This window comes from Cebus imitator, unplaced genomic scaffold (assembly GCF_001604975.1).
Source record: "Cebus imitator isolate Cc_AM_T3 unplaced genomic scaffold, Cebus_imitator-1.0 Scaffold650, whole genome shotgun sequence".
NCBI lineage: Eukaryota > Metazoa > Chordata > Mammalia > Primates > Cebidae > Cebus > Cebus imitator.
In genome coordinates, this window is record NW_016107965.1 from 560,462 (window position 1) to 571,800 (window position 11,339).

An 11,339-nucleotide genomic window follows, 5' to 3' on the forward strand; every position below is an offset into this window, starting at 1 on the left:
AAAAAAAAAAAAAAAAAAAAAAACTGATTTAGAATAGATCCAAGATCCCCATCCTATGTCTTTTAGTCTCTTGGTTATATAGGGCCTCCTCCAGCCCAAGGATGCCCACATGCCAGCTGATGGGGCCTGCGCTTTTGTGAGAGTTGCAGCCCTTGCCAGAGCATGAGCATTGACTGGATTTCAGTTGCACTCACTTCTCATGGGCCTCACAGGTACAGCTGACCCGGCCCCAGCCCCTTGCCTGGAGCTGCCTCTCCTCGCATGTATTCACATCCTTACCTCCCCTAACTTGTAGGTTGCAGATTTTTTGACCTTCATGTCTTCTGTCTTTATGTTTCTTGCTACTCCTAGTGGGTGCTCGGTACATGTTTGAGAAATGAAGACATACAGTATATTCAAAGGCAATATTTTGAGAGTAGGGCTCCCTACTGGAGGAATGTTCTCAGATTTGAGTTTTAAAACATGTTACTAACACATTATTTATGTCTGCTTTTGTGGTTGGGGGTTAAAGAGTTGATCAGATTGTAGAGAGTGTTTACGTAAAATGATAATGATGTAAAGATTTGTATCTCTTATGGCACGTAAACCATAAATATGGTTTTAAAAGGATCTTGATGGGGAAAATTTAGTACACAGGAGTTTGTTTAAAAAAAAAAAAGGAATGAGCCAGGTAGGCCAGAATAGCCCATTAGCATGCAGAGAGAATTCTCACTGATGTTTTTACTTGCCAAGTGAGCCTCTTTCCACTTAAACCATATTTACATTTTTCCTAAAATGGCTTAGGAATGAGGTAGGAGAAAAAATAATTACAGCTTTTCAAGAGAGTGATAGTTGTTTTGAAGTAAATGTTTTATAAAATTTGTAGAGTATGGAAGCTATTTTTCTCTCTGGCTATATCAGATGGCTCTTGAATTGTGTTTAGTGAAATCTGTTTTTCTGCTATTGTATACATTTGATGTAAATATGAAGAGATTTTTCTAGCACTATAGTTAGCAGCTCTAGTGTATCTCTCCAGCAATATTTCACCTGACAGCCCATTTTAGCATCACATCAATTTCAGAGAAAGGTAGACCAGAGTAGTATTTGCACATCCAGGGAAGTCCATCTAATTCCTGCATGTTGAGATCACCTGTCACCCCTCAATTATGTCTACATCTTGATGAATCTGGGTATTTCTAGGTTTGGTAATTTCTGGTTCACTGAAAGTAAAAGTAGAAAACATTTCAATTTTTGGCAAATGGCTCAACTAGAGTGTTTTAATGCCATGCAAAATTATAAAAGATGCATTGGCTGAGCACGGCGGCTCATGCCTGTAATCCCAGCACTTTGGGAGGCCAAGGCATGTGGATCACTTAAGGCCAGGAGTTTGAGACCAGCCTGGCCAACATGGTGAAACCCCATCCCTACTAAAAATACAAAAATCAGCCAGGCACGGTAGCATGCACCTGTAATCCTAGCTACTCAGGAGGCTGAGGCCTGGGTAACAGAGCAAGACTCTGTCTAAAAAAAAAAAAAAAAAAAAAAAAAAAAAAAAAAAAAAAAAAAAAGCATTATCTAATTATTTATGCATTGACTGCATAGCTAGCATCTTCACTCTATCAGTGTACATCTACCTTTCTTCCTATAACTCAGGTGGCCTCTCTATTTGTTTTTGCTCTTTGCCTCTTTAGAAATGTGTAACAAGCTGGTGAATGATCAGCTAACACAAACCTCATGAGAGGCTTAAAGTAATAAGTGTACACGCTGTATTTTCTACTGCATTAGCAGTCTCTTATCTCAGGACTGTCCTTTGTTGAATTTGTAGCTATTTCCAAGAAGAGGGGAGCAGGGCCACAACGGGGCTTTGTAGCATCTAAAAAGTGCCCCTGTGGCTTTGAACTCCGCGGACTCTCAGGGAAGCTTTGGGTCAGACTTTGAGTAAAATTCAGCAAACACCTAAGTGTCAAGCTTCTTAACTGTTCTTCTGAAGCAGGAGCTGTGGTGAGACATTTCACTACTAGATCAAAACTTTGCCAGTTTTTAGTCCATTTGAGGCTATTTAACTCCTTTGAGGGTACGTTTTTAGAGATTTGCCTGCCTGTGTAACAAGGTATTAAAGAAACATAAAGACATAAAACCAGTGGGGTTTTCAAAGTTTGATCAAATCAGGTTTTCCCAAGTCCGCAAATGATGCATTTATGATGATAAGTCAGAAATGACCATGAAGGGAATAAATAAGCATTTTGGATTCCAGTTCTCTAAGGGGGAATCTTGCCTTTTAGTGAAATTTGAATCTGGGCGACAAGCAAACTGATTCTGAAAAGCAGAGCTCACCTTCCAGGGAAATGTGGCCCAGGTGAAGGAGCCCTGAACAGCTCCAAGGAGTACCACCTCCTAAGGGATCCCCTCACATTCTTTTCTAAAATCTTTCCTGGCTTGTGCATGTTTGTTGGAGGCACATGCTCAGAAAGGATATTCTGGCCACTGCTGGTTGGATTATTCCATCCTGGGGATGCTCTTCTTGAGGCAACAGACAGCACTGGTTTTGAGCACCAGGTCTGGACCCTGACTGCCTGGTCCATAGCTCCATGGCCTCAAGCAAGCCCCTGAACCTCTATACTTCCTCATCTCTCAAATAGGGATTTTTTTTTTTTTTTGAGACCAAGTTTCACTCTTGTTACCTAGGCTGAAGTGCAGTAGTGTGATCTCAGCTCACTGCAACCTCCGCCTCCTGGGTTCAAGTGATTCTTCTGTTTCAGCCTCCCAAGTAGCTGGGATTACACCATGACTAGCTAATTTTTATATTTTTAGTAGAGAGGGGCTTTCACCATTGGCCAAGCTGGTCTTGAACTCCTGACTTCAGGTGATCTACCCACCTCAGCCTCCCAAAGTGCTGGGATTACAGGCATGAGCCACTGTGCCCAGCTCAAATAGGCATTCTTACAGCACCTACTTCATAGGTTTGTCATGAGGATTAAATGAGTCAATACAAAAAAGGCACCAAAACAGCATCTGGAGCAAGGAGGCGCTCTTTGAGTGCCCACTAAGGATGGCTTAGTATCATGACTGCCTGGATGCTGCTATTAGAGCATTTAGCATGGAGGTGGCCATAGTGTCCAGTTGACCATCCTACATATCAAAGCCGGCAGATCCTACCAGGACAAACAAAGAAAAATGCTGTTCTCCCCTTTCATGGCCTTGCTCCTATAAGAAGTAAAGTCTATGGTTCTGAATGAAATCACACGTGATAGCCATGTTGGCTTGTCCCTGTTCCAACACATGCAACCTGTCTCAAGTGAAGTGAATGAGGTTAAATGACCACCTTTCCCAGAGCACCCTTACTTCCCACCAAAGGCAGATAGCTGGACAGTGGACAAGCTCTGTCCCTTAGAAATTGGCTATGCTCCTCCTGCCTCAGCTCTGACGCCTCCCCACTCCACACACACCCTGGAAGTGGCCCCTCCACCTGTGGGCTATATATGAGTCTCCTTTATTTCCTTTAGGCCGCACAGCAAGGCCCAGAAACCTGTGTCTGTTACCCTTCCCTGACCAGACTGGCCTCTTCTACCCAGCCTTCATCCCTACCTGCCTCCAGGGCCTGCCACTCAGCCAAACTCTTTCCAGTCATTTTATTAATTCCATTAGGGTTTGTTCCAGTCATTTTATTAATTCCGTTAGGTGTTTGTTCATTCATTCATTCGACAAATACTCATTGTGGGGAAAATGGAAATATTCAGGAAAGGTAAAAAAGAAAATATTACCCATTATCCCACCATTCAGAGATAACCAGGGTTACCTTTTTAGTACATTTTTGGTACATTCTCTCCTAATCCTTTTTCTTATGGCTAAAAATTTAGAAAACATAGCTCTTTTTCCAAACCCTTGAAGAACTGGGCAGACTTGAAAGGGCAGTCACATTGCCTCACTCCACCCAGCCATAGCCCAGAGAGCAGCGACTTGCCTGGGGTCAGCAGCAGCCTCACACTTCCAACCTGTTCCAGGGAGTCTAGGCCCCGTCAGAGGCTGGTCATGAGCATTGGCTCTACAGCCAGTTGACCTGTGTTTGGGCTCTGCTCGTACACCATTCAGCAGTACAACTGTGGGGAAGCCACTAACCACTATATACCTCAGTTTCCTCATCCTTCAAGTGCTGATGGCAGTGCTGCATGCCTTATTCAGGTGTAGTAGAGATGCAGTTTTCTGTGTAAAGCACTCAGTATGTGACATGTAGTCAGCATTAGTGTTAGCTTCTGCTCGCCGGCCACTTTGTTAGTATTAATAAAATCATCCTGAAGAGGCTGGGTGAGGCCGCTTCTGTCAGCAGGTTTTCATCTTCTATGCTTGGGACTAGTGGTTTCAGAGCAGGGGACCACAGTTATGTCAGTAGCAATGATCAAAGGATGCATACCCCTCAGGCTTAGATGAATTCAGTTAGTCTTCAAGATGTCTGTAGCATGTATTTAAAACTGCAAATAGCCACTGAGTGTCCACATGGACAGAGGACGCTATTGGGTTTTGCCTTGTTTCAAGATACCCAAATAACAGCCCAAGTTTAGACTGAATGTCTCAGATTCTGTGGAAATATTACCATGTCCCACTGAAATAGAGACCTTGTCTGTCTCCAGAGCTGTCTTAGTCATCCTCACTGATGTTCCAGACCTTAACCTACATGCCTGGTGCCTTCACATCCAGTGTTGGGACCGATGCTACTTTGCCACCTGAGTAATTACAGAAAACCAGAGCCAGAGTCAGTCATAACTTGCCCACCCCTCCTGCCATACCCACTTCAAGAGTGAAATTAGAAGGCAGCTGCGGCCACTGGGGCTGCCTGCTCCTGAGTGCAAAGGCAGGGCTGTACTCTAGTGCATGGGGCTGATAGGAGTGGCTCTGGCCAGATTGTGCTGCGGGAAGAAAAACACTTAGTGTGCAAAGGGGAAGTCATACCTCTTATGGAACGTGGCTGGGGTGGGAGACAGGAGACCCTGATTTGCAGCTTGTCAACCTTGAAGGGGTGAAGCGCTATTTCAGAGGACAGTTACAGGCAGACAAAGCTAAAAATGATGTCTGTCATCAAAGACACATCCATACACAAGGAACTGCTGAGTTTCTGTAGTATCTGAATGAACAATATGGCACCAGTCTCTTTGCTAGGAGCGCAACAGTTATTGGTGTGTTCATCCCAGAACTGAATAATGCCAACATCTGTTCTTGATAATATGTTATCAAATGTTCCATTTTAAGAAGTTTTGTTCTTTGGTTGCCAAATGTTGACTTTCAGAGTGAAATCAGCTATTAATAGTTATAGGTAGAGGGAAATGGAGGAGAAAATGTGAGGACCAAGCTCAGGTGTGCAGAGTTTTGGTTCCCTTAACTACTTCCTAGCACCAGGTGTCCTGTCGAGCCTCCTCCAGTGAGACAGATGCCTAAATAGTAATAAAACAGTGAACCACTCTGCGAGATTATTAGATGCACATGGTCACGGGAGGGCTGAGGCCATGGGGTCTGTTAACTAGAAAACCAGACCGAAGGCAGAAGAACCTCTTGCGGTTGTGGCCACCCCTTGTCTGTGAGGACATGCACCAAGGCAGTTTATGATATCGTGTGGCATCATGGTCTGAGCTGCACCAGCTGTCCTAGGCCACTTTTATTTTTCTTCAGACATACACTTCCTGAGGGCAGGGGTTCATCTCTGTTTTTGGCTCTGATATTATGCATTAAGAACGTGTAATATTAAGAATTCCACACTTTTTGGTGGAATAAGCTGTCATTTTTGCCATAGTGTCTCTGGGTAGTGGTGGTGTTGGTAATTGATCCTGCCCCTATAAAGCTGAAGAGTGGAAAAACAGCTTCTGAGCTCTTTGCAGTTCCTTGTACACAGACTAAGTCTTATTTCATTGTCACTGGTGTTGCTGCATGAAGTGCCAGGTTTTTTTCTTTTTTCTTTTTTTGGGGCAGAGGCTGGAGTGCAGTAGGGTGATCATGGCTCACTGCAACCTCCACTTCCTGGCCTCAAGCCATTCTCCCTCAGCATCCCGAGCAGCTGGGACTACAGGTGCGCACCACCATGCCTAGCTGATTTGTGTATTTTTGGTAGAGATGGGGTTTCACCATGTTGGCCAGGCTGGTCTCATACTCCTGGCCTCAAGTGATCTGCCTGCCTTGGCCTTCCAAAGTGCTGGGATTACAGGCACGAGCTACTGTACCCAGCCTGAAGTGGCAGTTTTATAGGGGCTCATTAATAATCAATGCCGCTCGTTACCACTGGATAACTCTCAACATGAGGACCCCTTAATGTGGAAGAGACCCACTGTATGCGTGCCTCCAGCCCCCTTTCCCAGAGAACCTCTCAGGACTGCCTGCCTTACTCCTATTTAAAGGCATCAAAAATTGTCCTGCTCCTCAATTTCTGGTTTTGTTCTTGAGCACCAGCCAGGCACATGGTTATAGAAAGTATTTCCAGTGAAATGCCTACACCCAAGTCTTACCATTTGTCCAGAGTACAAAAGAAAAGTCCCTGTAACTGCTTTCCTCTAGATTAAGTAGCATTTAGCTGGGTGAGAGTGGAAGACGCTGCTCGTGGAGCAAGTGTGTCCCCATGTTCACATTGTTGCCACATTAGTCCCCAAGAGGAAGACAACCCTTCTAGTCACTGTTAATTTCATCTTTCAGTCTTGCAAGGCAGGGGTCTCCTGACTCACCTGTCATGTAACCAGTTGGTCTTTGCTCCAAGTTTTGGGAGTTGCCTGTGCTCCCAGGTTTTCAAGTCACCTTCTGCCTGCTGAATCATTGTTACAAAAGCAAATTTTTCTTTACACTTAATGCTAAAATAGTATTGTTACCCTCATCTGAATGCAAGCACGTCATATTAGAGTCATTTGTTGGAATGTTTATTTACCATTCATGTCTGCTTTTAAAAGTTCTTAAACCATTCCCAGTCCTGATACAATGGCTCACACCTACCAAAGTAATCCTAGCATTTTGGGAGGCCAAGATGGGCAGATCACTTGAGCTCAGGAGTTTGAAATCAGCCTGGGCAACATGGGAAAACCCTGTCTCTACCAAAAATAAATGTACACACACACACACACACACACACACACACTGGGCATGGTGGTGCATACCTCTGGTCCCAGCTACTTGGGAGACTGGTGGGAGGATCACTTGAGCCTGGGAGGTGGAGGTTGCAGCAAGCCAAGATCATACCAGGTAGCACTCTAGCCTGGGTGAGAGGGAGACTCCATCTCAGGGAAGAAAAAAGTTCTTAAACCATTCTTGACTCCTTCATATTTTTATGAGGGCTGAGCAGGGCCCTGTGGATGGGTCTCATGAGGCATCTTCAGTGTTTAAAACAAACCGCTCCCCTAGGCAGAGGCTCGGTCAGATGCCCAAGCCTCATCCTCAGATACCAGGCTCTGTGGCTGCTCAGTACAGCCTCTTTCCTGACAACAGCAGCAAGGGAGGCTGGAGCAAGAAGTAAGGGTGGGCTGGTGAAGGCAGAAAAAGGGAGACTGTGTCAGGTGCCAGGGTGTACACAGTCCTCCCTGGAAGAAGCTGTATAGGTCTCCTTGATGCAGATGAGGGGGGCTGATGGCATAGAAGTAAAGAAACTTCCAGTGAAATGCAAGCCCCAATCTATGTGACTGGGCTCCTTGCTCTTCCTTGGGCCTTCCCCTGGCCCCCACTCCTGACAGGGGCATTGGACCACACATCATTGGGTGGAATGTCCCTGTGACAGGGGCGTGAGCCAGCAGTTTACTAATCCTAAATCCGCATCTCTTCATTTAAAAAACAGACTAGCAAAACCTTCTATTTTGTAAGAATTAAAATTCTGGTGTCTTTAATATGTCAATTTTCAAAGGCAATACATACTATTAATATTTATTGGAAACTTGACTACAATTTTCAAAAGAAACGATTATGTTTGGCTGTATATATTAACCAGGTAGTTTGAATCTATTCTCAAAGCTGGAAATACTATACAACAATAAATACCTTCTTTATTGTTGTTTTTTTACATTGAGTTTAAAATCTATTAATATTGGCCTTTTGCTCTAATCCCCTTTCTACTGAAGTGATTAAAAATTGAATGTATTTATTAAAGCAGATATACCCCTTATTTCCAGTAATAGTACCTTTGAAGAGCAAGCTAATTAATTATTTTTAACTGCTTAATGTAAACAAGAAATGGAGCAGTTTTGTGAGTATTGCTGTAAAGAAGATAATCACAATTGATCTCCATACCACTTAATTAAACCCAGTCATTCATGGAAAATAATTACCTTCCATTATGGTAAGAAGAATTTGTTGAAAACAGAATGGAAATCATCCTGCCTTTAGTGAGGAATGACATCATTAGTGCTGCTTGGGGTTAAGCAGTGCTTTTATCTTCGGTGGTAGCCATGTAGGGGATGGGCTGTTTATAACTGTAATTGCTTGAAAATGATGCTGTGTGTGAACAACAGTTTTAGATTAATTTCCTGTTTCCTTTTAGATGTTGTCATTTGTTTTATGAGGATCTATAAAAGTTTATTAACATTGAAACACCCACTTAAAGGGTCACATTTTGATAGAAAGTCCATGCCATCTTCTGGAGCCCCAAGTCTGAAAAATCACAGAAAATTATTTGCCAAATCATAGAATCCTCAAGTAGAAGAGAGTTGTAAGATACATACTGTTTGCATTTTAAACCACTGGTCAGCGGCCATCCCAGTAAAATTCCATGACGCTATAAGTCTTTTAGATATGATCTCATTGGCATAATATCTTTCCTAAGGAGCTGATTTTTAGACCAAGGTACAAAGTGATTACCCACTTTTATCTGGATAACCCTAGGAATTGCAAGTTAATTCTTTGGTTTCCATTAGTGGATAGTTTCCAGAAAGAAAAGTCCTAAATGTTTTTGTTACTCTTCCTATTAAATCTGAGCCATTTTCTGTGTCCCACTCCCAAAACTGGAGAATTTTAAGAAAGACAGTGGTTCTCGAACAACCCAGCTTACAGTGAAGTCTTCACACTTCCCTTCTGCCTCGTAACTGGCTGGTCATCATCATCATGTCTTGTCCTGGTTTTGCCCTGGGTCAAGCCGTTTCCTTCTGCTGGGCATACGTTTTCTCACTAAATACAAGGAAATTTTAGAAACCAGAAGATAGGGAGCCTTCCAGTGCTGACGTGTGCACTGAATTCCCCAGGACCATGTTAATGGGTCCCGAGATGCTGCCTGTTTCCAAGGTCTGTTCCACGACCTTTTCTCATGTGCGTCGATGGCATAACGTGCTCTCAGTCATCTTCTTGCCTGTATTAGTAGACAGACAATACATGGACTTTCAGTATGGTGCCTATTTAGATTTTTTAAATGTAAGTTTTTATACTCTCATTTATAATCATGTGTGGGGAAAAAAAAAAAACTTCTATTTTTTCACCATTTCTCCAGGACTCTGGATCGATTTGGAAATGTCCTACAATGGGTCCTTTCTGATGACTCTTGAGACCAAAATGAATTTGACCAAACTAGGTAAAGAGCCTCTTGTTGAAGCCCTGAAGGTTGGAGAAATTGGCAAAGAAGGGTAAGGGGCTATATACAAATTTACTAATTTAATCCTGGGGGACCAACCCCTCCCTGAGCCTTTGAGAAGCAGGTTTGATGTGTAGTGGCCCCTGGATGTTACATGAGCTTCTGTGTAAGTGCTCCTGGACCAGAACATTTCAGGGAATAGTTTCCTTGTCTCATCCCCTTCGGCCTGTGAGTTCCCAACCCAGCGACAGCGCCTTTGACCTCAGTGCTGGCAGTGGTAGACATGAAATTGATTACCCAGAAAGCATCACTGACTCAGACAAGCAGGGCAGACTCATCCAAGCAATAAAATGATCCTCAAATAGAATCATTAAGATCCTTCTTAAGCTTCTGGTTATAAACAGCAATATGTGGAGCAGTCTGAATTTACCTGCTTTAATCACAAAGTCAGAATTATTTATAATTAGATGATTGATTTTGTAGTGCAGAGGGTGCTCCTACAGTGTTTTGAGAAGCATTTTCCCTAAATAATACAATATTGTCTTGCCTAGTAAATTCCTCTCTTTGTAGATAGTGCATCTGCTGCCCGGAGTTTGTCTGATTTAGTAAATATTCCAAAATTGTGAGGTAATTAATGAAGCTTAATTTTTTCCCTCTTAAATGCCTAGAATAGATAAGCTGGAACTTCTACATCCTACTGTCCTTAAAAATGACTGCTCTGATTATACATTTATTACATTATTGTTTTTACCAAATTAAAAATGCTTACTAGAGGCTGCATCTCACATCTTTAGCCCTTTGCATGGAATCAACAATATGCCACAAGGAGCCACCTCCTTGGGGTCTAAATATAAGATACTGGCTCTTAGACTTTTGCTTGGTTTGATACTGACCTAATGCTTTTATTCATGCTTGTGGTAACTGCAAATTGGGGGAGTTGGGTTATACATTGGAGAATATTCTTTTACTTAATCTGATTTATTCAAGTTATTTAATGAAATGTTTCTATTTTAACAATTGGAGAATTTTACCAGCTATATGCAATCTAACCTGTGTCTGTGCTGTTTTCCTTTCATTTTTCTATTTGTTAAAATATGTTTGCATTCGGCAATCTGTGGATTTATATTTTCTGGTGAGTGTGATATTTATCAACTCTCCATATAGCATTTCATACCCTGTAACTTCTGAGTCTTTTTCGGTCCCACGTGAAGCCATGAGGAAGCCTGTCTTTTCATCACTTTCTTGGACATAAAGGCACAGTCCATGAGCCTGAGAGAACCAAGATCAAGAGTAGTTAAGTGGCTTTCCTGACAGGCAAAGTCTTATAGACTTCCCTAATTTGAATTGCTGGAATCCTGATCTAGTCAGACTCAACTCCTGGTCCTGCCGTCCCCACCCTACCCCAGCCCCACGCATAGCTGAGCCCAGTAAATCCAGCTCATGACGACAGAGTTGCAGAACGAGCTGCCTAGAAAATGAAGCACCTGAGGCAGAAGCAGTCTTGAAAGTGAGATCTAACAAAAAGGGAGTGTGGCAGAGCAACCTTGGGCAGACACGTTTGTGCAAGAAGCCCTTTCTAGAAAAAGCCCTGTGTGGGCACAGAGGTGCAGGGACTCCATTGCAAAGGGAATGGTATCAGGGGGGCAGCAACCAGGCAGGTCCCTGAGGTGCTTGCCACGTAGGCATCCACATTCACTGCTATTCATGCAGCCGTCATAGCTCAGTTTCAAGTTCATAATCTTTGGCCCATCAGAGGATAGACGTGTTTCTGGGAAGCTGTGCTTCTCTAGACTGAGTGAAAAAAAATCCTCTGCTTTAGGAATGTGACGGTATTGTTTCACTTATATTT

The 11,339-nt window shown here is 43.1% G+C and overlaps 1 protein-coding gene across 3 annotated transcripts in view; it reads left to right on the forward strand.

The window, feature by feature from the left end:
• Positions 1-11,339, forward strand: part of TEX2 (testis expressed 2) — a 119,497-nt gene that overhangs the window by 94,208 nt on the left and 13,950 nt on the right. For 2 of the 3 annotated variants that reach the window (XM_017517856.1, XM_017517857.1), the window contains exon 8: positions 9,410-9,542. In XM_017517856.1, coding sequence (XP_017373345.1) covers positions 9,410-9,542 — 133 coding nt within the window. Of the gene's footprint in view, positions 1-9,409; positions 9,543-10,654; positions 11,317-11,339 lie in introns of those variants that run through there. The other variant, XM_017517859.2, reaches the window with a different exon arrangement.